This window comes from Podarcis erhardii (assembly GCF_964252035.2).
Source record: "Podarcis erhardii genome assembly, chromosome: 1".
NCBI lineage: Eukaryota > Metazoa > Chordata > Lepidosauria > Squamata > Lacertidae > Podarcis > Podarcis erhardii.
The window spans coordinates 34,378,293-34,392,365 of NC_138497.1; the positions used below are offsets into that span (position 1 = coordinate 34,378,293).

Below are 14,073 nucleotides of genomic sequence, written 5' to 3' on the forward strand. Positions count from 1 at the left end.
ACATGGGAGACCACACCTGCATAACAGCATAGTTCCACATCCAAATCAAGGTAAAGGAAAAGGTTCATAATAACCCAAACTGAAATTTGCCACTGTAGATAAGTAGATGTTGTTCACAGATTGACATCTGTGCGGCAGATTCCCCTGGCACTGCAAAAGTAGTCAAAACACTCTGTTGCTTTAACATGGGAATGTAGCTCCTTCCCCACCTCCTTGAATTTTATTTTATTTAGAACAAAATCTAAACAGTTTAAGCAAAAAACAACACACAAGTGAACATAAACTACATTTGAGATAGTGACCTTCTAGTGCTAGTGAGTGCATTTTGTGCTGTATTTGCGTGTCAGAGTGAAGCCACATGATGATAAGCACTTGTATCAAAAGCATTCTGTATGAAACCTTTAGGTTGCTTCTGTGCTGACAGAGAATTCTCATTACATTATGATACTACTCCAAATAAAAATTTCCACACCTCCCCACATTTTTTTTATATATATAAAAAAAACCCTACCATCTGTTCAAAGATCATTATAGTGTATTGCAGGGGGCTTACTAAATATAAATAGACACAGCAGTGGAAAGGAAATGCTTAAAATTATGCATTAAGGTTGTTTGCTGATTGCTTTCACCAAGTTGTTTACTTCTGTCTTACCCATGTCAATGAAATGAGCAATAAAGCCACATATGCTTGAGGATAAATATACCTATATATACATGCATTATCCAGGTTTCTATAATGGATGCCATGACAGTATTCTGCTCCATATAGCAAATGGTAGAACTTAAGTTCTTTGTTTACCATTGTCTTAATTTTCATTCCTTCCCCCTATTGCCTCCCGTATCTTGAATTCTATATTGTAAAAGATCTGTCTTCGTGGTGTTACTCTGTAAGGTGCCATGCATATTCATGGTGCTGTATAAATTAATAATAATCATTCTATGCACAAATTGGGATGCGGGTAGCACTGAGGTCTAAACCACTGAGCCTAGGGCTTGCCGATCAGAAGGTCGGCAGTTCGAATCCCCGCAACAGGGTAAGCTCCCATTGCTCTGTCCCAGCTCCTGCTAACCTAGCAGTTCAAAAGCCCACCAGTGCAAGTAGATAAATAGGTACCGCTTCGGCGGGAAGGTAAATGGCATTTCCATGCCCTGCTCTGGTTTTGCCAGGAGCATGCTTAGTCATGCTGGCCACATGACCCGGAAAAACTGTCTGCGGACAAAGGCTGGCTCCCTCAGCCAGTAAAGTGAAATGAGCGCCGCAACCGCAGAGCCGTTCGCGACTGTCAGGGGTCCTTTACCTTTACCTTTTTTATGCACAAATTAGATTTTTAGCATTTATCTAAATGAGTGCTTTAGGTTTGTCCAGATGTTTAAATGCTGTAATACCACCACCACCACCCACGCACACCCGGCCAACTGATTAAAATAGCATTGTTGTGAAAAGCTGTTTACAAGTATTCAGTTTGGTGCGGTGCTAGGAGAGAGCAATGGGTTGTATTAAATGGGTAGTATAGCTGATGGTAAGGCTTCCATCACCAGAATGGAGATGAAAGCAATTTTTGGATATTCCCACTCTGCCTTGCAGCCCCTGACCCTGCAAACTGTTAGTGATTCTCCCTTCCCCTTTACTTCCCGGGACCATCCAGAGCTGATCTTTTTTCTTTTCTTTTTTTGCCGGGGGGGGGGGCTTCAGGGAGAGGAAGAATAGCTGAAAATTGTTTTCCTCTTCTTTACACTGACAGAAGCCTACCATCAGCTGAATAATGCTGTTGGCTACAACCCTATGTCTTTTGCTATGTAAAATGCCATGTCTAGGGATGGTTTCTCTCTCTCTCTCTCTCTCTCTCTCTCTCTCTGTGTGTGTGTGTGTGTGTGTGTGACTCATGCTTATCTTGTGTCACTTACCCCAACATTTTTTTTAAAAAGTGCCATTGGTGTTAGAAAAAGGAGCGGGTAAGAGAATAGGCTGAAGGAGAGGGCCCATAATGCACAGTGATATTCACACAAAAAACGAGCAGGAAAGAGCCATAGCACATCTTTTGTATGCAGGAGGGCCCAGGTTCAACTTCTACCATCTCCAGGTAGGACTGGAAAATATCCCAGTCTGAAACCCTGGAGTGCTGTTTGTTTGTTGGTTGGTTGGTTGGTTGGTTGGTTGTTCATTAAATTTGTATACTGCCCATACACCCATAGATCTCAGGGTGGTTCAAAACATAAAATTACAGTATAAAAAACACGAAATAAGCAATAAAAATAAAATTAAGACAACCCAATAATCCCCCCTCCCACAACACATTTAAAAGGGCATTAGATGTAATTCAGCCCAAGGCCTGGTTAAAGAGGCACATTTTCGCCTGACACCTAAAGGTGTATAATGAAGGTGCCAGCCAAACCTCCCTGGGCAGAGCATTCCACAAACTGGAGCCGCTGCAGAAAAGGCCCATTCTTGTGTTTCCACTCTCTGAGCCTCTTGTGGAAGGGGCACACACAAACATGCCTCAAAGGATGATCTCAGGGTCTGAGCAGGTCCATATGGAGAGAGATGGTCCTTCAGGTACGGTATTTATCAATCTATTGATAAGCCATAGCTATAGGAGAACCTAGATCAGTCCAAATGCACATGACAGGACTACAACAAAGTATGTATGAGCTAGGCATTAAATGTTGAGGTGTTTGTTTTGGGAAAAAAAAGTCTAAATGTCTGCACACCCCCTAAAAATTGATTTAATCAAATACCAAAGTTTTTCCTTCTTTATTGTGCTACTAGGCATTTGGCACAGTGGTTTTAATCATCATCATCAAGTCCGTATGAGGCTGCTAAACTGGAGGTTGTATTGGAATCTAGGCAGAAGTCTGCCTCACATTGCATGGCAACAATAAAGGAACAGTTATTAATATCTACATATGCCGCCCGAATGTTAGCATAAACAAAAGCTCCTGCCAAGTACGGTGTCTGATCTCGCAAACAGCTCCCTAATGCAATAACCCTCCAACTCTGAAGGTTGGGCCTATCCTTTCTATTGTTTAGGTTGCTTGAAATCACTTCCTGACAATCCATTTTTCTTAGCCAAACTGTTTTAAATAAATTTCTGCCATGCTATCTTTGGGTGATCCCTCACAAGGCAGCTCACTGTGAAAAACGCTCAAAAGAAAGCAGCTGATCAACAATACATGAAAACAACATTGGATAAAATCAAATGCAGAGGACCAACAAAACACAGTAACAACAAACGTGGCCAAATAAACAAGTCTTCAGGGGCCACTTAAACTTTGGCTGCAAGGAACTAAGGCCTCCTGAGGGCAGTGGTTAGTAATTGCTATTCTGTGCTACAGAAATATATCAAGAATTGCCTTAAAGCTCTATTGCAGTAGAGTAGACTCTATTGAGTACAGCAATGACGTTATAGCCTAAGTGCAGTGACCAAGGAAAGATCAACATTTTAACAGAAAGTCTCCTTAGAGTTATGCCAGGTCAAGGTCTGTAGAATCTTGTCAAATATGACTCACGTCCAATTTATGTACTAATTCTACCACCCATTCTTGGTCCTTGCATGCTAGAGGCCAGGGACTTCTCTCTTGCTATATACAGATAATTTAACATAACACAGTATTCATAGCAATGCTGATTGCTGCTGTTAAGTCACTACTTAACCTTACATACTTTTGAGCTTTGCAGAGATCTGTCATGCTTGCATCTCATTGCCTTTGGGCCTAAAGTTAACATTTTCTTCTCTCTTCTTGTGTTCATGCACACATTACATCTATCTTTGCAAAATGACAGCAATGTTTCATTCATCTGATGAGTGAGTTCTAGTCCATGAAAGTTTGTGGCACAATAACACTAAATTAGAAAAATCAATTCTGCCTTGTGATATTACCAAGGCTTTAACATGCTAATTTTCATATTCTTTGTATGAGTTGTTAGAATTGAACTTTTTATATTATCCAAAGACAGCACAAGAATAAATGTATTATTTGCTTCCAAACTTTTTATGAACTGTGGGGAATTGGTATGGTGGGGGGGGGGAGGAGCACAGACTGTGGGGAGGTAAATTGCAGGGGAATCTATAGCAACCTTCCGTTCACCTGTTTTTTGAAATCCAGCTCCCCCATAACTTCCCTAGTGTAAATAAATGGTTTCACGTAGTTTTATCCTTAGCTGCAAATTACTGAAACTGGGCTACTGCCTAAGTGTTTGCTTTTTCTGATTGATTTGAAGAGGAATTCAAACAGAAGGTCTAGCTTAAAGTTAAAAAGTGTGTGCAGTTCATGAAAGTACCGTATGCCTGACTGAAGATAGTTACAGGTGCCCACATTTACACAAAGAAGTGCATTTAGGAGATCCAGTCTGGTTTGTCACCTTCTGAATGTGTATTTTTGAAAGTGGTTATAGTTTTTACGATCTCTCAAACTTTCAATAGGACCTATGGATGTGCATAGGGTTCCATATATCATAGTTGCTATGTCATCTTTGGGAAATTGCTGTCATAGTTTACAAAATCAGGACAGTGCTTTAAGCCCTTGTTTGAGTTGAAGGCACTTCTGCTTGTGCAGATTTTTTCCCACCCCATCTGCACCCCCAGAAGCTACATCCCATGCTATTCTGGAGGGTCCTCCAACTCATAGGAATGGTTTGCGGTGAGCAGTCAAGGTTCTGCAGCAGGAAGATAAGACCTGAGAAGTTTCAGTGCAGAACTGGAAAGAGGGAGACATTTTTCACTAGTTTCACTTAGCAGCATTTCTTTTTCTGTTGAATTTTGTTTTGATGTAGCTGTCGGTTTTGGTGGTGAAATTCCTCTTGATAGCAACCAGGAGGAGTACTGCTACTCCCCAGTAAACCCCTCCCTGCAAACTTGCAAAAAGAATAAATCACTGAAATAGCCCTTAAGATTTGCTGCTTTTGAACAGGCATTGAATTGGAGGGAGGATTTTTTTGTTGTTGAAACCTATAACATCATTTGTGCAGTGATGTGTTATGTGCACCACAACATGTTGTTAATAATGGCTTTTTCCGACTTGTTAAAAGATCATTAGAATATCGTCAGTAATTCACATTTTGTTTGTTACATTCTCTTAATTTGATCTCCTTGTGTATATCTTTTCATTATGTGAACATATCGTTCCTAGTATTATGCTCTTGCATTGCACTGCAAAAGCTACCCCCTTCTTCACTGATGAACTTCTACATGGCATTTATATTGGGCAAATATACATAGCATGGGTAAACAGAGAATCCAGATTAGAGAATTCTCTAAAGGTGACAGTTAAGTGTTTTGCTATGTATTGATATAGGAAATAATTGCATATTAAACTCTGTGCCTGTCTTCTGAGAAGTAAGTCCAATTGAGTTAAATGGGGAGTTACTTTTAGGTAAGTGTACATAGCAGCAGTGGGGAATCTTTGGCCTGCGGGCTTAATTATACACTCCAGTCTCTCCAAATAACTTGCAAGGCCATTTTTTTTAGACCACATCCACTTGGGTAATGGTATCTGCTGCCACCTATCAATCTCTTCTGCCACTTTGTGTTTAAATCACAATTTTTGTAGATTTCCATCTGACCATGGCACTTCCTACTTCAATTTCTCCTTCCATCACCACTTTCTGTGTGGCATGGGTTTATTTTGGAGGTCCCTTTGGCAGCATTTAAAAATGGTACTTTTCGCAGTGTCTGGTATCTGTTGCTAAGGTTATTACTGGGACACTCTGGACACTGTGATTTACTTCCTGCCTTCCTTTGCATGACCAGCTTGAAATCAAGGTGGACTCCAAAGGAAAAATTGGGACCATGCTTAGAACTTCTAAGGAAAAACTATGTATTCTTCCACATGACGGAGTGGATCCAGTTCTCCACCAGTGTGTAGGAGTGTGGCCTTAAGCTATGAACATTTTGAGTCCTCCTTAAGAAATTGGTACCACTGCAGGTACCAATAATAGAATTTGAGAGTGTGAGGGATAGACCATCAATTAAAGAGATTGTGTTTGGATTATCAAGAAATTACTCAAGGGGCATTTATACTTGGTGGGCGTGGCAGAGATTAAAATGTGATTACGGTAAATAGTTCATATAGTGAGTTTTAAAAAACAAATTATTTTCCCCAAATATGTCTCCTTTTCTCAGTTAATTTGGCCTAGCTGCAGCTGTGACATAAAACCCCTAAACTATCTCTGTAAAAATATAAGGGGGTATAGAAGGTTATAAAACTGGTTACTCATGTTTTGTAATGTAATTATTAACTGATTTTTCTATTGTCATTCAGGAGTGTTAAGTGTTTTGTAGTGCTGGGTAATAATGAAATTATATTTTGTTTGTTTTGCAGAGAATGCAGAATCTATTGATCTTAAGCAGTTTTTCGACCTACATTTTTCACATATATATTACATCTTTTTTGAAAATTTTGTGACTATTGAAATTAGTCTTAAACAGAAAGGTAAGAATTTTTATTAAAATGTTTGACTTTGATTTTAATTTTTACATTTTGCATACATGTCATTAGCATTACCAGCCAGTGCTACATTTTCTTCTGCAGTGTGCTGGGTCTGATAAGTTCAAAGTTTTTAACTTGGTTTACTAAAAAGAAGTAAAATAAACATGCTAAACTATATCACTCTCTAGAGCAGGAGTAGCCAATGTGATATCTTCTAGATGCTGCAGCCCCGGCCAGTGGTCAGGAATGATGGTGGTCGGATAGAGGACAACATATTGGCTGCCCCTTCTCTTGGGCATCAGGAATATTTACAATGCAAATTATCTAACTTTGCCTTGGGAAATTTCCCCTGTTCAAAATTTTGGAAAACCCAGAACACCAAGCTATATTATTAGATGTTCCGGTGATTCATTGTTTAGGCTGCTGCAGTGCATTCTTCATGGGACTGCCCTTGAAGACAGTCCACAAACTGTAGCTGGTGCAGAATGCAGTTATCAGGTTACTTACTGGTGCCACAAAGTGAAACCATGTGTCACTGCCTAGCTGATTTAAAGAGTTGAGTCTGTACTATAAAGTCCTTAACAGCTTGGGACTCCAGCATTTGAAAGAGTACATCTCCTGCTAACCTGTGCCTTAAGGTGTGAAGGACAGGCTCTGTTTGTAGTTCCATCAACAGTAGTTTGTTGTGTGATGCTGTGGAGGAATGCCTTCTCCCTTATGACCCTCTGGAACTCCCTCCACTGGATATATGGGCATCTCTCATGTTATCTATTTTTATATGTCATGAAAATGTATTTCTGCATTCAAGACTCTGAAGATGGCTGATTTCAATTATATTTTTTTCTGCGTAACTGTTTTAGGGTAAAAATAATTTGTTTTATGATTTTGTATGTGTGTTGAATTTTAATGACATATTTGTGTACCCGCCCACCCTGTGCCTGTGGGTTGAAGGACGGGTTATAAATATGATAAATTTCTCCCTATTAGGCAGCTGGGTAAAATAACATAAATTTCAAAACGATAATAGTTTATTATTACAGAACTGTAGTTATTTTCACTATCTTTAGTTGTTGAAAACAATCCTGTTTTTGAATTTAGGTCACAAGTCACAGAGAGAAGAACTAGATGCAATACTTTTTATTTTTGAGGTAAGATTCTTCCAATGTAGAAATTCTGTTGTCGTCTAGGTCTTTTATTCTGATCACATTTTTTATACATGTTCTTGTAACGCAAGTGGTAGCGTGTAAAAGTTAAGCTGGAAAGTCAAGAATTAGTCTCTGATGAAGGGATAGTTAGCTGGACTCTTAGCACTCCTTGTCAATATGGCCAGTAGTCAGGGATAATGAATTGTAGTGCAGCAACACTACATGGGCTCTTCATCCCTGCTTTAACGATTTCATAAAATCCATTTGTGGATTTTAATTACCTGTTGGTTTTTTTTTTATTTTTTAGTAGTAGTAAAATCATAGAATTCCATAGGTGGGATCATAAGGGTCATCTACTCCACCCCCTGCGATGCAGGAATCTTTTGTTCAACGTGGGGCTCAAACCCACAACCCTGAGATTAAGAGTTTTATGCTCTACTGAATGAGCTGTCCCAACTACAAGTAGGACTCAGTCAAATGGCAGAAGGCAGAAGACTTTGGGGGTGGTTTTCATTGACTGTAAACCAGAAAACTGTTGTTAAGTATCCAGAAGGACTTTTGATTAGGTTTCATGTTACATACCCCTTAACACATACACCAAACTGACATTAATTAAAATTTCTCTTCCTCCCACTTTTCTAAAGAAAATCTACCAAATTCAGTTTAGAATTATATAACTCATCTGTCCCAAACAAAGATCGATTCATCCAGACTGGGGTATACACAATAATAAATCCTTGACAACTGATTTCGGCTAATTTCAAGGAAGTGATACATTTGATATAATTCTATGTCATATTATAAACAGCTGCTAGTTCAGAGTCTTAAATGCCATGCAGTGTATGGGTACTTAAAACTAGGGTTGGGAGGAGGAATCCCAAATTCTTCTGTTCTTTGAATTTTAGTCATGATTGCCAATTGTTCAGACTTCAAACAATTGAAAAAGGCGCATGTAGAGCTTCCTCCCTTGCTTGCAGCTTGGTCTGCATAGCTGGAACTTCCAAATTTGATGTTTGATATAAACATCAGCTAAGGATTTTTGTTGGCATTCTTTAAATTAAACCAATGAAGCTGTGTCAGCTTTGATCATTTCACAAAAGAAAACTGAGTCAATAGTAATCTGAAGTGCCAATTTGTCTCCACTTCTCAGGTGACGTTAGAATATCCCATACAGACACTTGTTGGCTGGGGATAAGAAATTACAGTGCAGCTTTTTTGTAATTCCAAAGCACATTTCTTTTATGGTAACATTGTTCTTGCTTGAATTTGTTAGCAACTGAAGTGAATGTCTAATGCCAACAAGGAAAAAAAATTCTGAAATGGAAAAAGTAGTTGGAAAACTTGTGAATATCTGATCTGAAAGCCCCTGAGGTCCTGTAATTAAAGTCCTGTAATGAAAACCAGGACCACCTTCAGTTACTTTAAGACAATACATAAATGTGTTAAATGACATAACATAAGATTATGCAAACTAGTTAGTTATTTATTTGTTTGTTTAAATTATAAATTATACATGATAAATAAATAGCTTTAAATTCACTATATTTTAAACACTTTGTTCACTCTTTGAAATAAGGACAAAAAAAATCCTTTAAGGAAGGCTGGGAACCATTTTTGGCTTATTTACAGAATCACTGCAAAGAATTGGACTCACTAGTAGTATTTTTTTTTTTAATAATATTTATTAAAAATTTTCAAATATAACAGAAAAGAAAAACATCCAAATTTAAGGCCTTATTTTCAATGTCATCTTTCCAGGACTTCCCCTCCCCTCCCCCTCTTGTATTCCAATTCTTTCAAATAGATTCAGCAAATTCTTACCCTTACTTACCTGGCAGGGGAGATACCATGATCACTAGTAGGTTTTGAGTAATCATTTACAATTACAAAAATTTACACAAATTATAAGTTAAAATATAAAAAAGGAGCAAAAAGGAAATATGCAGGAAATAATATTATTTTGAAATAAACCAGAGAAGGGGGCTGAGGGAAGTCCAGGGCGAATGGGGAAATTTTGGAATTATGAAGTATGTTATTTGTTATGATGTAATATTGGAAAAAATTGAAAACTTAATAAAAATAATTTTAAAAAATCATTATATTTTATGTTAACCCTTCTTGTTACAGTAGATTATTTTGTTTTCACTTCTAGTGATGGTGGTCTTCAGAAGTTTATTATCTTTGAAACTTTTAAAATACCTGTTTCTAACGGTCTTTTATTGATAATTTTAATATTTTGTTTTTATTTTGTAATCCTCATAGAGATTTTATTTCAATGAAGCTAAATAAGCATTTTTTAAAATAAGTAAATGATACCTGATAGCAGCCATTGTGCCCTAATGATTGTTCTACGTATTTATTGACTTCTGCTTTTGTAGAAAATTTTACAACTTCTTCCAGAAAGAATTCATCAAAGATGGCAGTTTCACAGTATTGGTATGTATTGGTAATATGGTAATGGCACTATCATTTTTATTAATGTAATCAGTATTCTCAAGCATCAAACAAATGCTAACATTGCTTTATACAGTGTTATCTGCTGTCACGTCTAATTAGTGCTCTTGGAGAGAAAAATATTAATGTCATGGACTGAAGGAGGAGTGGCTGAATTGATGGCCTGGGAGCTAGACCAGACCTCAAAGTAAAATTACCCAGCCCCTGGCATTCTGATAAACTTTAATTAGGGTCTGATTTAAAAAGTTTGATCACTGTGTTTCAGTTGTAGGGGGAAGAAATATTTGCATGTTCCAAGCATTAGAGATATCTTACATCTCTTGTAAAATTAGTGATGTAAAACATCTCATTTTGGATTTTATATCTAATGCTGCGCTGTGCCTGAGGGCTTATCCTCCATGACTGCAACAGAAATGTGGACATTTGGGTGGGTGGGGAGGGCCTAGTTTGTGGGGCAAAATGCACATCTGATCCACATGAGAAGCAGAGCCACAATACAGAAGTTGGCCATCTGGGGCTTAGCGTACCCAATTCAAAATGTTTCTTTTGTTTTGTCACTGATTAAGATAAGTTAAGGAAAATTCCATGCATTTGCTACTTTGCCAACTCATGCACACATTAGTATGTAAAATTGCTGGCAAATGCTGCATATATTAGTCATGTTTAATGCCTCTTCATGGCGTGTTACAAAGGCACAATGAATTCATTAATTGATGGGAAATTCATGATTGGAATTGAAATTAAAATATAATTAACATACATATACTTTAAATTATAAACAACATGAATTATGCATGTTTCGTACTCCCACAGAATCCATCCAACGCTGCAGTGTCTTCTTTAATTTTTTGATGGCAAACTAGCTATTACTTTTGCTGAATGTGATAATTGGAATTATTTTATTGTTTGTATGGAGAAAAGTATAGGTCCAGTTTTATTAAATGGATAGAGAAGGTGGACTTTTCTCACTTCTGGCATTAAGCTTGTTGCCAGAGGGCTTGAAGGCTCACCAAGAATAATCAAGAGTTTGCCAAGGACTTGTTATGAAGACTTTATTAAGTCCGACCGAGGGCTCTCACACATTAAAATGGCAATGAAACAACAAATACTGAATGTGTGGTTTTTCTTTTCAGGATTAATTTTAAAGAAATTACTTCACACAGGGAATTCTTTAAAGGTATGACTGATAACCATCTTGTTTTTTCTTCGTCGAAGAAGGGGAGGGAGGTAAATAGTATTTCTAATGTTGGGCCAAATCTTTAGAAAGCTATTTAAAGGTGTCTCATTGATTGTAATTGGATTAATCTAAGAGTTGTATCAGCACTGAGTTCAGGTAACTGTTGAAATTGTAAATTTAGCCTGTAAATGTGAAATTAAAACCTTTTATCACCTTGTTCTTCAAGATTCGTCGTGAAGGTGTACGTCTCTTCCTCTTGTGGTTGCAAGCACTTCAAAATAATTGTAGTAAAGAACAGCTATGTATGTTTTCTTGTTTAATTCCTGGATTTCCATCACCGCAGTCTGAACACGGGCCTCGAACACTAGATAATCTCATTAATCCTGTGCTCAGTGTTCAAGAAAGTAAGTATGTAATGGTCATGTAATGGCATACAGTATATTTGTGATTAGTTGTTGGCACCTGACTGTCTCAAAAGACAGTAGAGTATGCCTCTGGGGTGAAATCAAACCACTGTGTTAGCAGCACAGAAGTAACCCCCCCCCCCGGGGTGTATGGACGTCCTGGGCTGCCCAGACAACAAGCCTTTGGCCTCGCTGGTGTGGCCCAAAGGAAAGCAGAGCAATACTTTGACACCAGCTTGGCTGCAGGAGTTGCCAGAAGGAGGTGTACAAGGCACCATCCAAGCATCTTAGGGACTCCATTCCAGATTTGTGTAGGGTTTGCTCCTTCGCCTTTACTTCTCCTGAAGGTGTCGCACAATCAGTGGAGGTTTAGGATCAGAGCTTTCCTTCTCCTGGATGGGCTACCTTCCCACGTCTATGAGCCCCATCTGCCCCTCACTTCCCTCCACAGCATGTGCAGAAACTGCCTTCTTGACCGTTGTTCAATCCGCCGGAGGCTGTCTTTGCACGCAGGGGAAGTCCCTAGCTCACCGAGGGTTTGAGACCCATCAGCTACCCTCACCTGGTTTAACCAGCCAGTCAAAGCCGTTCCCGGGGTGTGGCCGCTGTCACATGCTGACAGCTTCTAGGAGCCACAGGTGAAAGCTGAGTGGGGAGTGGGGACCGAAGTTGTACACAATACCCCAGAAGGAGCATGATGTGTCCCCCACCAGAACTACTATCCTTTCCTTACACACACCCCACTACCCTTGTCATTAGTAATGCAGTCCTAAGCATATTGACCCAGAAGTAAGGCCTTCTGAGTTTGAAATTGAGTTTAGTGACTGAGATGGAGAGCATATTGCAATCTTTCACTTGTGATTCTGCACCCTTGGAAGGAATTACCATTGAACTTAGTGGATCCTCTTTTCCACCTGCTGCCTTGTGTGTCCCCAAACTGCAGTGTGTTAGCCATTGGGTAGAAGGAGGGAGCACATCCTTTTTGATGATCCAGCCCTTGCTAGACTCCTGGTTTTTCAAGTTATTTCTACCTGAATCAGAAGTAACTCAATGCCTGGAGCTTTGGGGGAAGGCGGGATTGCTAGAAGTGACATGCACATATCTACATAATGGATGTTATGTTGCAATTCATTCCTATCCCAGAAGGTTGGTTGATTCATAGTTGAGCACAGTGTTAAAATAGTTCCTTAAGACAGAAATGGTGTTCCTTTATTGTTCTTCTATGCGTAGTTTTGTGTTCACTGATAGAATGCTCCCTGCTTTAAACAAAGGAAGCTATGTGCTTATGAACTGAGAACAATCATGCATTAGCTTTCATAATGTATCCATTTTATTTATTTGAATTTAAGGCATCCACAGTATACACTGTAACATACCCAACCTAACAACCTGAATATTTATTATTTGAGCAGCACAAGTGACTGTAGAAGAAATCACTCCACTTGTCCCCCCACAATCAGGAGATAAAGGACAGGACGATCTAACAAGCTATTTTTTAGAAGCACTTTTGAAATACATAGTAATTCAGGTATGTTGTGTTGCCTGCATTTACTTGAAGAACTGTTTTTCTAACTAATATGTAATTTTATTATTGTCGACTGCAGGAGATCCACTCCATTCCAATTTCTTTCTCTTGCTGAATAATGGTCATCTGTTTAATGCCATTTTAACAGCCTAATCGCGGGGGGCGCGGATGCTTTAAGTTTAGTAATATGTATAAGTTTGGAGCTGCTGTTCTGAGAGCAGAAGAGCTCTTTCCATCCCCAAAAGGGTTGGATCCACCAGAGGCGCCTGTTCTGCAAACTAGATTTTTCAACTGGTGGAAGTCAGGGGAGGATTTTATTATTATTATAATTAGTATTATTTTTATTTGCTGATTCCTCATCTCTTCTGCATCCCCAGATCACATCCCACACTGTTCTAGGGAGTTGGTTCTTAGGGAGTTACAGGGGGGAAAGGGAATAATTTAAATTTTTCCTTCCATCCTGTGTGAGCATCCATTTTGCACATTTCTGTTCTTTGCAACTTTGGTTCCAACTTATTATGTTTACCTTAATCTCTCAGAACCACTTACAGTGGATATATTGTTATATTAACTTAAAACACTTCAAGAACTAATGATCCTTACTTCCCTGTTAGAGTATTCTAATGCACATAAATGTCTCTCCCAGTGTCTTCCTCATAGTTTCTATGGGTGAATCTGGCACAAAGCAAGCTTTGCTGTCTCCTCCTTTTTTCCTTATTTACTCTCCAGTATTGAAGGGTAGATATGAGAGTACAGTGCAGTTTTCTATGTCTTTTCAGTTCATGTTTTCGTCCTTGCAGCAGGTAATAAAAAGGAAGGTGAGTGTATAGGGTGCAGAAGCTGCTTCCCTTGTCTCCTCCTAGCTGTTTCTCCCTTGGCCCCTCTCTTCTGTTTCAGAAAAAATGTAGTGGCAGCAGAGTATCAATTCCTCTGTTCCATCTT

General features: G+C 38.8%; 1 protein-coding gene across 10 annotated transcripts in view; it reads left to right on the plus strand.

Moving 5' to 3' along the window:
• The window catches only part of RALGAPA1 (Ral GTPase activating protein catalytic subunit alpha 1), a 122,685-nt gene that overhangs the window by 6,889 nt on the left and 101,723 nt on the right, over positions 1-14,073 (plus strand). For all 10 annotated transcript variants that reach the window (XM_081857402.1, XM_081857405.1, XM_081857407.1 and 7 more), the window contains exons 2-7: positions 6,319-6,429; positions 7,525-7,574; positions 9,950-10,007; positions 11,159-11,202; positions 11,429-11,606; positions 13,019-13,134. In XM_081857402.1, the coding sequence (XP_081713528.1) occupies positions 6,319-6,429; positions 7,525-7,574; positions 9,950-10,007; positions 11,159-11,202; positions 11,429-11,606; positions 13,019-13,134 (557 nt within the window). The remainder of the gene's footprint in view (positions 1-6,318; positions 6,430-7,524; positions 7,575-9,949; positions 10,008-11,158; positions 11,203-11,428; positions 11,607-13,018; positions 13,135-14,073) is intronic.